Source organism: Eptatretus burgeri, chromosome 4 (genome assembly GCF_056783735.1).
Source record: "Eptatretus burgeri isolate ZD-2024b chromosome 4, Ebu_testis_v1, whole genome shotgun sequence".
NCBI classification, from domain to species: Eukaryota; Metazoa; Chordata; class Myxini; order Myxiniformes; family Myxinidae; genus Eptatretus; species Eptatretus burgeri.
The window spans coordinates 100,745,530-100,761,746 of record NC_140964.1 but is presented as its reverse complement, the minus strand read 5'-3'; the positions used below and the strand labels follow the sequence as shown (position 1 = coordinate 100,761,746).

General features: G+C 48.3%; 1 protein-coding gene across 17 annotated transcripts in view; it reads left to right on the top strand.

Annotated features, from left to right (window-relative positions):
- LOC147028760 (uncharacterized) overlaps positions 1–13,925 on the top strand; it is a 377,598-nt gene extending 363,673 nt beyond the window's left edge. For 16 of the 17 annotated variants that reach the window (XM_085879466.1, XM_085879463.1, XM_085879462.1 and 13 more), the window contains one exon: positions 12,855–13,925. In XM_085879466.1, coding sequence (XP_085735592.1) covers positions 12,855–13,573 — 719 coding nt within the window. In that variant the 3' untranslated portion in view covers positions 13,574–13,925. The remainder of the gene's footprint in view (positions 1–12,854) is intronic. The other variant, XM_085879471.1, reaches the window with a different exon arrangement.
- The last annotated feature ends 2,292 nt before the right edge of the window (positions 13,926–16,217 follow it).

Genomic DNA, 16,217 nt, shown 5'->3' with positions numbered 1-16,217 from the left:
TCTTGCGGATCGTTTCCACTTGGGAATCGCCAAGCTTTACACAAAATTTGATGCAGCGTCGTTCAAGTTTTTCCATCATTTTGTCAAAAACGAAAATCTGACGGCGCTCAGTTACACTTCCTCACTCATCAGCAGTCTGTCGGCGACTGACAGCTTCTGCAGGCGGGAAAACATTCACGCATATGAATTAGGATTGCCTACATACGTGCACCAAACCACGCCTCCCTCGCTTTATTTGTTTACGCATGAAAAATTTAGGTTGGATACTTTTTGAACATACCTCGTATATGAATACATACATACATATATACATATATATATATATATATATATATATATATATATATATATACATATATATACATACATACATACATACATACACACACACAAACACACGAGGTGTGTTCAATATAAAGAGATGGAGTATAAAGAAGATTTCTGGAGTGAGTTCGATGAAGTGGTGGAGAGTGTATCCAAGGATGAAAGAGTGGTGATTGGAGCAGATTTCAATGGACATGTTGGGGAAGGGAATAAAGAGGATGAGGAGGTGATGGGGAGGTACGGTCTCAACAAGAGAAATGTGGAAGGGCAAATGGTGGAAGAGTTTGCAAAAAGAATGGAAATGGCAGTGGTAAATACGTATTTCAAGAAGAAGGAGGAACACAGGGTGACATACAAGAGTGGAGGAAAGTGCACACAGGTGGATTACATCTTAAGTAGGAGATGCAACCTGAAAGAGATTAGTGGCTGTAAGGTTGTGGCAGGGGAGAGTGTAGCTCGACAGCATCGATTGGTGGTCTGTAGGATGACTTTAGAGGTGAGGTTGAGGAAGAGAGTGAGGGCTGAACCAAGGACCAGATGGTGGAAGCTGAAGGAGGAAGACTGTTGCGTGAAATTTAGGGAGAAGGTGAGACAGGCGTTGGATGGTGGTAAAGATGGGTGGGATGATTGGGCAACGACAGCAGAAGTTGTGAGGGAGATAGCTCGGAAGGTACTTGGTGTGACATCTGGACAGAGGAAGGAAGATAAGGAGACTTGGTGGTGGAATGAGGAAGTACAGGAAAGTATAAGGAAGAAGGGGTTGGCGAAAAAGAAGTGGGATAGTCAGAGAGATGAAGTAAGTAGGCAGGAGTACAAGGAGTGGCGGCGAAAGGCAAAAAGAGAGGTGGCAAAGGCCAAGGAAAAGGCACATGACGAGCTGTATGAGAAGTTGTATTCAAAAGAAGGGGAAAAGGATTTATACCGATTGGCAAGACAGAGGAACCGAGCTGGGAAGGATGTGCTACAGATTCGGGTGATAAAGGACGCAAATGGGAATGTGGTGACGAGCGAGGAGAGTGTGTTGAGAAGGTGGATGGAGTACTTTGAGGAGCTGATGAATGAAGAAAATGAGAGAGAGAGAAGGTTGGAAGAGGTGGAGATAGTGAATCTGGAAGTGGGGTGGATCAGTAAGGATGAAGTGAGGACTGCTATGAAGAAGATGAAAAGTGGAAAGGCGGTTGACCCAGATGGTATACCAGTGGAGGCATGGAAGTGCTTAGGAGAGATGGCAGTGGGGTTGTTAACCACATTGTTTAATAAAGTCTTGGAAAGTGAGAGGATGCCGGAGGAGTGGAGATTAAGTGTACTGGTTCCGATTTTCAAGAACAAGGGTGATGTGCAGAGCTCTGGAAATTACAGAGGGATAAAGTTGTTAAGCCACACCATGAAGTTGTGGGAAAGTAGTGGAAGCTCGGTTGAGAGGAGAGGTGATGATCTGTGAGCAGCAATATGGGTTTATGCCAGGAAAGAGCACCACTGATGTGATGTTTGCTTTGAGAATGTTGATGGAGAAGTATAGGGAAGGCCAGAAGGAGTTGCATTGTGTGTTTGTGGATTTAGAGAAAGCTTATGATAGGGTGCCAAGAGAGGAGCTGTGGTATTGTATGAGGAAGTCGGGAGTGGTGGAGAAGTATGTGAGGATCGTGCAGGATATGTACGAGGACAGTGTGACAGCGGTGAGGTGTGCGGTAGGAATGACGGACCGGTTTAAGGTTAAAGTGGGATTGCACCAAGGATCGACTCTGAGCCCTTTCCTGTTTGCAATGGTGATGGACAGGTTGATGGATGAGATCAGACTGGAGTCTCCATGGACTATGATGTTCGCGGATGACATCATGATCTGTAGGGAGCAGGCTGAAGCGAGCCTTGAGAGGTGGAGGTACGCACTGGAGAGAAGGGGAATGATAGTCAGTCGGAATAAGACGGAGTACATGTGCGTAAATGAGAGGGAGGGTGGTGGTATGGTGCGGTTGCAAGGAGTTGAGGTGGGGAAGGTGGATTGGTTTAAATACTTGGGATCAACTGTCCAAAGTAACGGGGAGTGTGGGAGAGAAGTGAAAAAGAGAGTGCAGGCAGGATGGAGTGGGTGGAGAAGAGTTGCAGGAGTGATTTGTGACAGAAGGGTAGCTGCAAGAGTGAAGGGGAAAGTATATAAGACAGTAGTGAGACCAGCTATGTTGTATGGTTTGGAGGCGGTGGCACTAACAATAAGACAGGAAGCGGGGCTGGAGGTGGCAGAGTTAAAGATGCTGCGATTCTCATTGGTAGTGACGAGGATGGATAGGATAAGAAATGAGTATATTCGAGGGACAGCGCAGGTAGGACGGTTTGTAGACAAAGTGAGAGAGGCGAGATTGAGATGGTTTGGACATGTGCACAGGAGGGAAACGGAGTATCTCGGGAGAAGGATGTTGAAGATGGAGCCACCAGGCAGGAGGAGAAGAGGAAGGCCAAAGAAGAGGTTCATGGATGCGGTGAGGGCGGACATGCGGGTGGTTGGAGTGTCAATGGAAGATGTGGAGGATAGAGCGAAATGGAGACGGTTGATCCGCTGTGGCAACCCCTAACGGGAGCAAGCCGAAAGAGGAAGAGGAAGATATATATATATATATATATATCTTTCTTCTTCTTTCGGCTGCGCCCTTTTGGGGTCGCCACAGCGGATCATCCGTATGATCCGCATAGTGATTTGGCACATGTTTTACGCCGGATGCCCTTCCTGACGCAACCCTGGTCGCCTTTTACGACACAGGGATATGGTACACCTATTTTAACCGGGGTATACACCGGTACTCATTTCGCCGACCTCGGAAGGATGACAGGCTGAGTCAACCCCCTGGTGTATTAATTCAGTGGCCCAACGGGGCTTGAACTCAGGACCTTTTGGATCCCAAGCCGCTGCCCTAACCACTGCGCCAACACCAGGCTCCTATATATATGTATATATATATATATATATATATATATATATATATATATATATATATATATATATATATATATATATATATATATATATATATATATATATATATATTTTTTATATTGTTATAGTATTCGTGCCCACCCGGCGTGTGAACGATCGCATTTTACCAATCGCAGCCGGTTCACCCACCGAACGGACAATCCAGTCGTGACTTTCTGCAATGGCGTCAGAAACCAGTCACGGATGGGTTTTCAATCCCACCACAACCTTGTCCGTACCCTACCCGCGCGCGACAGGGTCCGATCGCCAAATCTTCGATTTACCTAATTATTCGCGCAGGTATGTTACCGAGAGGTTGTACCTCAACGGGACCACTTGGAAACGAGCCGCTTAAGCAGCCCGCTTCCTTTTGGGATAACCGAGCGGGGTAATATCGCGCAGTCCCATTGGACCCGATCACTTTACCGGCTATTTAAAAGCCAACTAATATTCTGCAATACAATATTCTGCAATAATAACTCGAACGCGAGCTTGGCGCTCTGCTCGTCCTTTTATAGGGCTGGTGAGACGCGGTTTGGCCTCCAATCCTCGACCTCTGACCTCTGCGCGGAAAGCGGACGTGCGCGAGATCACCAAGCTTGATCCGACGAGCAAACGTCCCACGTCGGCCTGCAGCGACGCACCCTCGTGGTGTCTGGCTTGGGCGATCCGCGACGTCCCGTCCCCACAGCAGCTCACGTAGCCGCGGCCGAGCTCGGGCCTTCCGTGTGGCAGGTGAGCTCTCTCCGGCTTTTTCCACACGAACGCGCTTGGGCGACCAGCGATGCTCCTTCCCCACGGCAGCTAGCGTAGCCGCGGTCGAGCTCGGGCGTTGCCAAGCGGCCGGGTGATTCAGTCTGTCGGCAACTCGTTTGAGAGGAACGAACGGGTCTTTGCTCTCTTCGAGTTGATGCTCTGTAAGAACCCGTCTGTCCCTCAGTGATGCTCGAACTGCGCCGAAGCCCGATCACGTCGGACTGCCTGTCGCTGGCTGGCGAACTCTCTCCACACAAACACGCGGTTCCGCGCGACACAGCAGGCAAGGCTGCGCTCCCAGCTCACGTCTCCTTCGCGACGCCCGGACTCTCCACCGACCGCAAGCTCCAAGCTCCTGACTCCACCACGAGCCCAGACTTCCACACAGCTCCTTGGCTTCTGGCTTCCTCCTGACTCCCCGACCTCTCCAGACTGACTCAGGCCGACCGATCAACTCGAACGCGACCCAACTCGAACGCGACCAAACTCGAACGCGAGCTTGGCGCTCTGTTCGTCCTTTTATAGGGCTGGTGAGACGCGGTTTGGCCTCCAATCCTCGACCTCTGACCTCTGCGCGGAAAGCGGACGTGCGCGAGATCACCAAGCTTGATCCGACAAGCAAACGTCCCGCGTCGGCCTGCAGCGACGCCGCTCGATGCGGACTCGCCGCGGCTGGCGCAAAGATGGCGTCATTTCGGAGATGAAGGTGCGGCGATGTTTGTGGTGTGGAGATGTTGACGTTTGCTGGCGAAGTAGTGAGGATGGCGTGGTTTGGTGAGAGGCAGGTGTGCTCGTGGTGGTGGAAGGCGGTTGGTCTGAAGCGGTTGTTGAGAGCGATGGTGGTGGTTGTAAAGCGGTTGTTGAGAAAGATGTTGGTGGTGGACGTGGTTGGTCCAAAATAACGATAGTAAAGAATAACGGCAAACTCAAAGATCACAGCCCGGTTAACATGAATAGTTCCCTTTAAACAACGGTGGGGAAATCTATCTGGACACGGACTTATCGGCCTAACTAATCTCGGGAACTTTATGGCGTTCTGTCAATTTCCACAGCCGTAACAATATATATATATATATATATATATATATATATATATATATATATATATATATATATATATATATATATATATATATATATATATATATATATATATGAATACATATTGTTGTGGATTTGGAAAGCTATCGCACTCAACATTCAGGTCCTTTAGCTCAGTTATATCGGTAAGTAAATGTTGCCAGTTAGGGTCCCGACCCTCGTCTGATGGGTAATAACCCGATCACTTTACCGGCTATTTAAAAGCCAACTAATATTCTGCAATACAAGATGGCATTTCAATGGGGGCATGGATGCAAAGAACAGGTTTACATTTAAACCAGCACATTTATTTACTCTATGTATGCAGGAACAATGATGCTGTCATTCAAAAACACCAACATGCACGTATACAGAACAAACAATGAATGCGGCACGACACATGGGCAAGACAAAGCGCTACAACCGTCTATAAGTAATTATTAATGTACAGTCACTTACACAGTTTTACTTCAGGGACTCGGCGCCACAACATTCATTCGAAAGAAAAGCAGGAAAAAGACCCCCATCAAAGGCAATGGGGTCAGACTGGACCTCTTGGGTCTTTATGATGTGGGACTTGGCAAACCGAACGAGTCACACGAGACCGTTTCAGGTTACCTGAAACCTACCAGGTTACTCGAACGGTCCAAATAAAATGTTCCTGCGCTGTGAAGTTGTTTTAATAGTTAGTCCATGCAGAACAGGCGGCTGCAGCACAACAGGCCGGCAATGAAGCTGGCCGGCCTCTGGTGTGGTTCCATCAGGTCTGGAGGGAGTGCGGTGGTGCCGGCCGCCCTGAAGGCGGGCTCAGACCTAGCCTACTGTCTCCCCCCACTCTATCGCCTTTGCCTGTCTCTGTCCATACCCACTCCCTTAATTTGCCACAAAACAAAACAAAATTTTGCCCCTCTATTTTTATTTCCCTTTTATAATTGTCTCCCTAACCCCCTTTATCATCATTGTCCGGCTTGCCTATCATGTCCACCTAGCCTACTTCCAACCCCTATGTTCCCTCTCTGGAGGGGAATAGGGAGAGACTAACGTCCTGTCTTGAGGCCCAACGAAGCCTCAGAATGGCCTCCTCAGAGTTCAGCGATCTACCAAGGTGAGTCCAGCGGCCTACAACGAGCGAAGAGATGGATGGTGCGAAGGGGTACATCTCCTGTCTACCCTAACATTCATTAACCTGAAACTACCCCGGGGCTTTCCAAAAACGCTTCACACTTTAAAACTATCGGTTCTAAAAACCATGATTCCCATCGTCTGTGTTGGTGTGCATTATAAATTTGGGCCTTGCCCTCAAATTTTCATTCGTGCCCTCACACAATTTCCTGGCTGGGCAGCGTGGCTCAACTGGCAGGAACTCCCCCTCTGCCGAACTCTAACCATGGCACCCCAGGCCCGTAGGCTGCCTCCGAGCCTAGCTGCTCCCTACAACGTGGGGGGTTGCCCTCTCTGGCATTGCCCCCCTCCGATGCCCACGTGGCGTGTTGATGCCCCTGGTCCCTTTCCGAGGGTCGCCCATGCCCACTACACTGCCCCCGTGGCATTCTGGCGCTACGGGTCTCGTTTCCGACGGGTCGCCCGTGCCCACTACACTATCCTGGCCCCTCTTGAGCCCATGGCCTACTCTGGCCGACTGGTCCGGTGCCTGGGGTGCCCACTAAACAAATACTCAACTTTCCACAGCCACGCTCCCAGCCGGTCCATGAACTCTTGCACCCCTCCAAACGGGTTTCGTGCCTTCTCTCGACACCAACAACAAAACGACCTCCTGTTAGTAAATTTGAATAACCCACAAGCTAACATTAAACTGACCCCGGGGTCACTTGGGTGGGAATTACTCCTCCCCCCAACCAGTCATTTGCGCCATGCATACCACATTCGCTCCACTCACACACTTGGGCCCGCTGTCCCATACTCACTCATTGTACACTTTTCACTCTATTCCACTCAAACCAACACTCCACACTGCCATTCTTCCTAATTATATCCCCTAACTAACTCGTGCTCCCTCGTAATCCCTTAATCTCATGCACGTTCCATTTACTCTACGTGGCGAAGCTACGTCCCCTCTACACATTTCCAGTCTGTCCATGTCTCCGAAAATCCAAAACAAATTCCCATTTCCTCAATCTAAACTGAAATCCCTCTAACTAATCCATTCCACGGGCTCCATGAGGAACAACCAACCCATGTCCCCATGAAGCCGGTCTAACTAACTCTAACCCATCCACCTAACTAGCATTCCTGTGCCCCCTTAACATTGGGTCTTTCACCCCCTGCCTGGGGCTCATGTCCACTCGAAGTGGCGAGGCAACTCGCAACCTGCGCTCTTTTCAGTGATGTCATGGCAGCTGCTCGCGCTTCGCGCACCTCGTCCCTTCTTGGACGGTAACATCTGGCAGGGATTCCCTTCTGCCGGATTTCAACCATGCAGCCACGACGTCACCCTCCCTGCGCATCAAAAAACAAGCTTCGCGTTTTGAGGGGTTCCCCACACGAACACATGTGCTCTGCCCGTCGGAGCTTCACACACATGCTCACGTGGAGAACCCATCCGGTCCAAATTCGTAATCCAGCCTACCTTCTGTGCATCCGCGGGATCGGCAAATCCACTGCGTGCGTTTACGGACTGGGCTTCACTCCCGCAAGCACGCACGTGGCGGCCTCGTGCGCAGCACGGCCCGAACCTCGCGCTCGCAGCTGGGTAAACCCGGCACGGTCCCCAAAACAGCTACGGCCGCTACTCGGCCTTTGCCCTCATCTGTCGCAGTTGTCGTCGCCATTCAACGCGCACACTCCTGCGTGCCACGATGCTCACACACCTCACCATTACACTAGGACATGCGGTTGCGGTCTCCCGCATGCTAATCGCCATCTCCCTCTCATACCGCCACCTCACACACGCGGTCTCTCTCTCACATCCCCTTTCAGTCACACACACCATACTAATCACACACGCGGTTCCTGTCACACACTGTGTTTAATATACACGCGGTGCTTCATCCACACGCGGTGCTTCATCCACATGCGTTGTTTCATACACACCATTTTCGGCACACTCACAAACACACATTTCGACACCACACACACCGGAACAACCACGTAGTGAATTAGCACCACCACAAGGAGTCCCAGGGTTTCCATAACCCCCAAGCTCCGCGTGCACCCATTCGCAGCACTCGCCCCCTCTACCTCGCAAGGCTCGACCGGACTCTCCTCGTCACGATCCGCCTCAAGGGGACACAGTCCCTCCCCTTGTACCTGAAGGAGGCCATTCTGCTGCTTGCATCGGGTCCCAACACATTCCACCAGCTCACCCCCATTGTCCTCCACTACGTGTGTGTGTGTGTGTGTGTGTGTGTGTGTGTGTGTGTGTGTGTGTGTGTGTGTGTGTGTGTGTGTGTGTGTGTGTGTGTGTGTGTGTGTGTGTGTGTGTGTGTGTGTGTGTGTGTGTGTGTGTGTGTGTGTGTTCGTTTTTAGTTTCCTCCACCCCGCCCAATTCATCCTCCATCTCCCGTGTCTGTTTCCGTGACTATTTGCGTTTCCGTCACCTTGTTCGTTTCCTTCGTCTCTACTATTATTTCTACCGTCGTCACCTCGTGTCTCGTCTTACACGTTTCAGTCTCCCCTTTTAAATTTTTCCCTCTCGGTCACCGTCACTCTCTCTCTGCCGTTACGAGTCTTGTCCAACACGTCTCCCGAATTATTTTGTCCTCCACCGTGGGGCCGACAGTCCACACTCCCCCTCAGCTCGCTCGCTCCAGCACGTGGCATCGCCATGATTCCTCTTATGCCCGTCCTTATTGCCTTCTGCCCTTCCTGGAGGTTTCGCCCCATGCGCTGCATTTCACCCCGCATTTGTTGCATATTTTTATCCGTGTTGCTGTTTATTTTTTGCATATTCGCATCCATTATGTTTTTTTAATTTGTTGCGTGATCATTTCCACCATCTGTGCAACAACCGATGGCTCAAGCAGGGCCGATCCGCCATTCCTTCCATAAATCTGAGGAATAAAAGAAGCCTTCCTAATTTTCTCCATACAACTAATGCCTTAGTCTAACCAGTGTGAGGAAAATAGGGCAAATTTCCCAGGTAATACCAGGTACTTCAGCCAGTACATACATATATGCAGTCTATATAGATATATTAATTCAGTGGCCCAACAGGGCTTGAACTCAGGACCTTTTGGGTCCCAAGCCGCTGCCCTAACCACTGCGCCAACACCAGGCTTTTTATAATATATACATACATACATACATACATATATCCGGGCGTAGTGGCGTGCGCCTGTAATCCGACTTCTCGGAGGATTGCTGGAGGACGGGGGCTCTGCACTGTGCCATGCTATGAGAGGGTGTAGGCCCCCCAGAATCATGGCAAAACCCAATCCATATCCCTGTGTCTTAAGAGGCGACCAGGGTTGCATCAGGAAGGGCATCCGGCGTAAAAACCTATGCCAAATCAGTATGTGGATCATAACAGATGATCCGCTGTGGTGACCCCTAACAGGAGCAGCCAAAAGAAGAAGAAGAAGATAGAGATATGTATGTATATATATATATATATATATATATATATATATATATATATATATATATATATATATATATATATATATATATATATATATATATATATATATATATATATATATATATATTACCTCTTACGACACAGGGATAAGGATTGGGTTTCGCCATGATTCTGGGCTGCCCTACACCCTCTCATAGCAGAGCTCTGGTCCTCGAGTGATCCTCCAACCCAAGCTTCCGAGTAGCCGGATTGCAGGCGCACGCCACTCCACCCAGTATTATATATATATACATACATACATACATACATACATACATACGTATATATTGGGTGGTCACGAGAGTACCCTTATTTTCACTTTTTCCGTCTGTCTGTATGTTTGCGTGTTTGTTTGTAACAGACAGCTCGAGAGGACAGAGGAGTCAACCGATTTTGATGAAACTTGACAGGTAGGTTCATACCAGGATCTCGTTGTATGCTTTTGAGCAACGTTGCTATGGGCGCCACTGTTGCCTAGCAACGGGACTTTGAATTTTTTGAAAAATCCCCAAAAAATGATTTTTTCGAAAATCAAAAATCGGGTTCCGTGCTTTTATGCGTACTATAATCAACCTCTGTCAAAAATTTTCAGCCCGATCCGTCAAAAGCTGTATAACTAGTATGCAAATACGTAGCGACCACCCATGTCACCTACCGGCTTGTGTGTGTGTGTGTGTGTGTGTGTGTGTGTGTGTGTGTGTGTGTGTGTATATATATATATATATATATATATATATATATATATATATATATATATATATATATATATATATATATATATATATATATATATATATATATATATATTTATTGTGACGTCCACGGGACTTGAACAGTCCCGCCAACGTAGAATGAGCCGAAACGATGGAGGCGGTTTATTTATTTATAACCCAAACATGGCGGTTCTAATCGCTCTACCGCAAACGGGACGAGGAAGGTGGCACGAGTCACTTTTCACTGAGTTGATGATGTTTATTTGTTTTTATTATTAACCAGAAATAACAAGACTCGGCAAGAAGAGGGATCCGGGGTGATTCGACGGGATGGTGTGGGATCGGGCGTGGGGAAAACACAGACAATTCCAATGAATATACAAACCTCAAACCCTCTAAGGCGCCAAGTACACACACACACACACACACACACACACACACACACACACACACACACACACACACACACACACACACACACACACACACACACACACACACACACACACACACACACACACACACGTAGCTATTTCTGGTGGTCAGGCTGGACCGTGGTGTGGACGCAACTGTCCCTGGATTGGCGTCGGACGAGCTGGCCTTGCTCTCGTCAGGGGGGGTAGGAGAAACCGTGGTGCTGTCGACCTCCTGGTCCTGGCCCAAGTCCGCTCACAGCCGCCAGGGAACCAGTTCTGGCGCCAAGTTGCGAGCAGGAGAGGGAGGCAGGTCCGTCCGCCGTTCGACCCCGTACTCCGAGTCAGCAGAACCCCAGAGCCAACCAAGGTGAGGCACGAGGCTCAGCAAGGCTCCAAGACACGATAAAAAACAGGATCGAATCCGCGCAACAACAAGCACGCTTCCAGCACAACAACCTCCACCCCCAAAAAAACCACGATCTTTTTGTCCCGATCTTCTTCCTCTTTCTTTTCAACCCCGAACAAAACCTTTTTATCCTCCCGTCCTCGTCACTTCCAATCGAGCCGTTTATTGGCCCACCGCCGTCGCCTTCCACCAATCGTGATCACGGGGCGGAGCCATCCGCAGCACTGTCCTGTGACGTCACGGCCAGCCTCCAGGGACTACTAAAAGGGGTTTACGCAGACACATTTACCCTATCCTGTGTCCCTATCTAATTACGTGACAATTATCACTTCCCCCTTGAAGAAATGGACATTTACTCGACAACTTATCACCACTGAATTGCTACTTATTACATCGAGATCCTGGTAAACTCGAACAGCATGGCATACCTAATTAAACATCCTAATTACCCTTTGAATGCATACCCCCCCCCCCACCTCAAACGTAACAATATGAATATATTTCTTATTTTTCTTTCGGCTGCTCCCGTTCGGCGTCGACACAGCGGATCATCCGTAGGATCCATATAGTGATTTGGCACAGGTTTTACGCCGGATGCCCTTCCTGCCGCAACTCTGGTCGCCTCTTACGACACAGGGATATGGTACACCTATTTTAACCGGGGCATGCACCGGGCCCAGTACACTGGTACTCGCTTCACCGACCTCGGAAGGATGACAGGCTGAGTCAACCTCCTGGTGTGTATTAATTCAAGCGGCCAACAGGGCTTGAACTCAGGACCTTTTGGATCCCAAGCCGCTACCCTAACCACTCCACCAACACCAGGCTGTTATATATGTATGTATGAGATATGTGTGTGTGTGTGTGTGTGTGTGTGTGTGTGTGTGTGTGTGTGTGTGTGTGTGTGTGTGTGTGTGTGTGTGTGTGTGTGTGTGTGTGTGTGTGTGTGTGTGTGTGTGTGTGTGTGTGTGTGTGTGTGTATATATATATATATATATATATATATATATATATATATATATATATATATATATATATATATATATATATATATATATATTATATATATGAAATGAGGTCCAGCATCCTGTGTCGGAGTGGCGACCCATTCAGGATTGTGTCCAATTGCCCAGGAGACTGCTTCGGCAGCACCAATGTTCTTTTCAGAGTATGGTCCTGATGGGTAAGCTGAACTGCATTTGTGTGGAGGTAAATTCCAGAAATTGGCAAGGAAACATTCACACAGATATTATTGCATGACAATAGAAGTAAATGACTGAAAATGACACTTCGCTTACTTTAAATCATGCTTCTGTCAGGTTGGTATTATTCATTGTACTTGTGTGGGGAAGGCAGGTTTGCAGCTCCCCTGCCCCAATCCCACTCCCCCTTTATGCTGCTAGTTGTCCCTTCTTTCCACTTACTCTTATTTCCTCCCAACCTTCCTCATGTCTCCCTCCTCCTCCCACACCCCTGTCTTCCTTTTTTTTGCCTATCTTTGTCCCTGTTCACAATTTTTTTTTTAATTCTTACTTTATTCCATCACTCCTCTCCATTTCTTTCACTTATTATAAAGCACTGTGTTACATCTGATGTCTCTTCTCTCCCTGTCCAGGCAATGGATCCACCATGCCAACAATTGTGAGTGTCATTTCACTGGCTGACCCTGACTTGAACTGCAATGAAGATTTTGGTACTTGTATGTCCTTACTCAACAATAATTTGAGCTCCACACAACCAACTTTGGCAGTAGATCTACATGGGGGCTTGACACCAAAATCTCAAACAAGTGCCTTGAATTTTGGAGAAAACGCAAGGGCAGAGGAACATGATATTACCTTCACTAAGTTTTTGAGCAACTTCAATACACCGACTCCATCGACATCTCACCAAGCTTTATCGACCCGATGCAACTCGCACTTTCCAGTTTCTATGCAGATGTTCGAAACAGTCTCGGCAATGGCTACACCAGACACTAATGTACAACCACCCAGGCCTGCTCTTACCTTCCTATCTTCATCCTCTGGTCATGCAGCACCTGAACAGTTTCTGCACTCAAAGCCACTCCCTCCATCCTGCCTTTGTTTTCAGACTTCTTCGCTGGTAGCTGCATCAACGAATATCGCTGCTCTCAAACCTCTGCCCCAAATGCGACATTCACAACATCCACCATCAGTACATTCAAATGCCGAATGCAGTCAACATGTTCCACTTGTGTGTTTTGCGGTGTCACCCGCGGCTTCATTTCCCAATGAAGATACACCAACTTGCTCTGAGCCCAGCACAAGTTCAGAGACCAAAAGTTGCAGCTGTTTGGCTGATATTGAGGCATAAACGTTTTCATTGATGTTTGTTGTTTACAGACTCTTGTTTGTTGGTTTTCTTGATGTTGAGCGAATTATGGTGAAAGGCATGGTCTTTTGCTGCGGTTCTAAATGAGTTTTTTTTTTAATACATTATATTGAGGTTCACATTTTTTGCAGTGTGTGCAGCTGTGTGTATGTTCCAGTGGCTTTTGGAAACTGTTTACTTATGGAGGTTTCAGAATGGCTGTGTTGTTTGCATTAAAATAAAGCTCCTTCACTAGGTTTTTATATTAAAAAAAAATTTATTTGTTGCTCAAGATGTACATTTTTTTCTAGAGATGCAAATTTGAGCATATTTTGAAAATAAATCGTTTACGTTATCTTCTTGGGAATGTTTTTTTTTTTTGCACTTTCTATTTCTCGTGTGTCGACATGTGGCTTATGACAACTTAATTTTGAGATATTGCAGTAGTGTTAAGCTATAGTAACATTTCAGCAATACAGTATTAATGTTTAACTGCTCGTCATCTCAGTTTTTTTTCACCAAATCGATGGTTTTAAAGGTTCATGTTTCATTAACGATACCCTTGTTCAACTGAAAACTCAGGTCAGGTCAGGTATGGGAGCATGCGCCAGAGCAGCGCGTCGCTGCGTCCACTTTCTGCCTGTACTCCAGGGGCCTCCGTCTGGCCATCCCCCAGGCAGATGCCTGGCCCATCCCATCTCCTTGAGATGCCGATCAACCTGCTGCAACCACGAGGCACATGGTCGGCCCATTGACCTCCTCCACTCACGAAACTCCCTCGCTGAGAGAATCTGGTGAGCAGGATCAGCGACAGGAAAACGAGCCACATGTCCACACAACCGGAGCTGACGCTCACAGACTATGCAGGTAACAAATCTCATTTGAGTCTCTCTCAGCAACCGCTCGTTGGACACAAAGTCCGACCAACCAGCCAAGGATTCTCCGAAGAGACCTGGTACCAAAGGAATTAAGTCTCAGTCTCAGATCCTTGGTCAGAGTCCAAGTCTCACATCCATAGAGCAAGACTGGAAGCACCAAGGACCTGAAGACTCGGACTTTCGTCCTCCTGCACAGGTACTGGCAGCGCCACACCCCATGATCTAGTGAATCCATGACTCCCCAGGCCCGACTCAAACGTCTATTGACCTCTGACTCAAAGCCAGCAGAGAGATGAATATCACTGCCCAGGTAAGTGAATCTCTCCATGACCTCAACATCCTCACCACAAACAGGTACAGACAGGACAGTAACATCCAAGATGTCATTGAAAGCCTGGATCTTGGTTTTCACCCAGGAAACCTGTAATCCCAGCAGCTCAAACTCCTCATTCAGCACCTCGAGGGCCCCCAAAAGGATATCTAAAGTCTCCGCAAAGATGACTGCATCATCTGCGAAATCCAGGTCAGACATCTTGACATTCCCAAATTATACACCACAGCTTTATCTCCCCAGAATCCAGTGCTGAAATACAAGTGCTGAAATACAAGTGCTGAAAAGTGTGGGGGCCAATACACACTCCTGACAAACTCCAGTAACAACTGGAAATAAGTTGGAGATGGTACGACCACTACTCCAGTGCTGGGAGATTAGTTCAGACATCAGATTGATCAGTTTTGGTGGCACCCCATGAAGACTGAGAATCCTCCAGAGGGCATCCCGATTCACTGAATCAATAAAGGCTGCAAGCAGACCATTCCGAAACTCTCGTCTGCGTTCGGTGAGGACCCGTGAAGCTAGGATACGGTCAATCATTGACCTCTTTGGTGTAAAGCCTGACTGCTCTGGACGCTAGTGCTCAAGCAAATGGTGGCGAACCCTATCAAGAATTATCCGAGCAAAGACCTTGCCCAGCACTGAGAGCAGCTTCACCCCTCGGTAGTTGTTGCAGTCTTGGCGATCAGCCTTCCCTTTCCAGAGAGTAACAACAAGACCCCTTTTCCAGTCAGTTGGGATGATGCCTGTGTTCCGGCAGAGCACAGAATTGCATGCAATGACACGAGTGCAGCATGGATATCACAGATCCCTGGAGCTTTACCTCATTTGAACCGGTTCACCGCAGCCTGCGTTTCCACAAAGGTGGACCACAGTTGATTGGAGGGTCAGCAGCAGTGATTGTGACACCCCTAACGTCAAACTCGACAGCTGGTGGATCAGCCTGGTAAACTGCTCAAAGTGACCGGCTCAGCGGACCTTCACTCCGGACTCCTCTGTCAAGAGCCAACCACCCTCTGCTCTAACTGCAGTACACCGAGGGATGGGCTTGGATGAATGCAATGCGCGAATCACTTGACCACAGGTGATGCTCTACCCCCTCACAGATTCCTCGCACATAGGCCTTCTTGTCCACCCTCAGTGCACGTACAGTTTTATGCCTCAGCTCCCTGAACAGCTCAGCTCTGCCATTCTGCCTGGCCCTGCGACTCTGGTCAATGGTATCCAGTGTCCCTTGAGAGACAAAATTCTTCGCCCTCCGGTGAGTTCCAAGACATCCACCGGCAACATCAAGGATGGCGGTCTTGAAGGCACTCCACAACTCTCCAGGACCTCCCAAAACACGCAGACTCCTCAAATCTCCACTCAGCTTGTTCGCAAACTCCTCTGCTACCCTCTCATCCTTGAGCTTGCCAACATCCAGCCTAGGATGGGA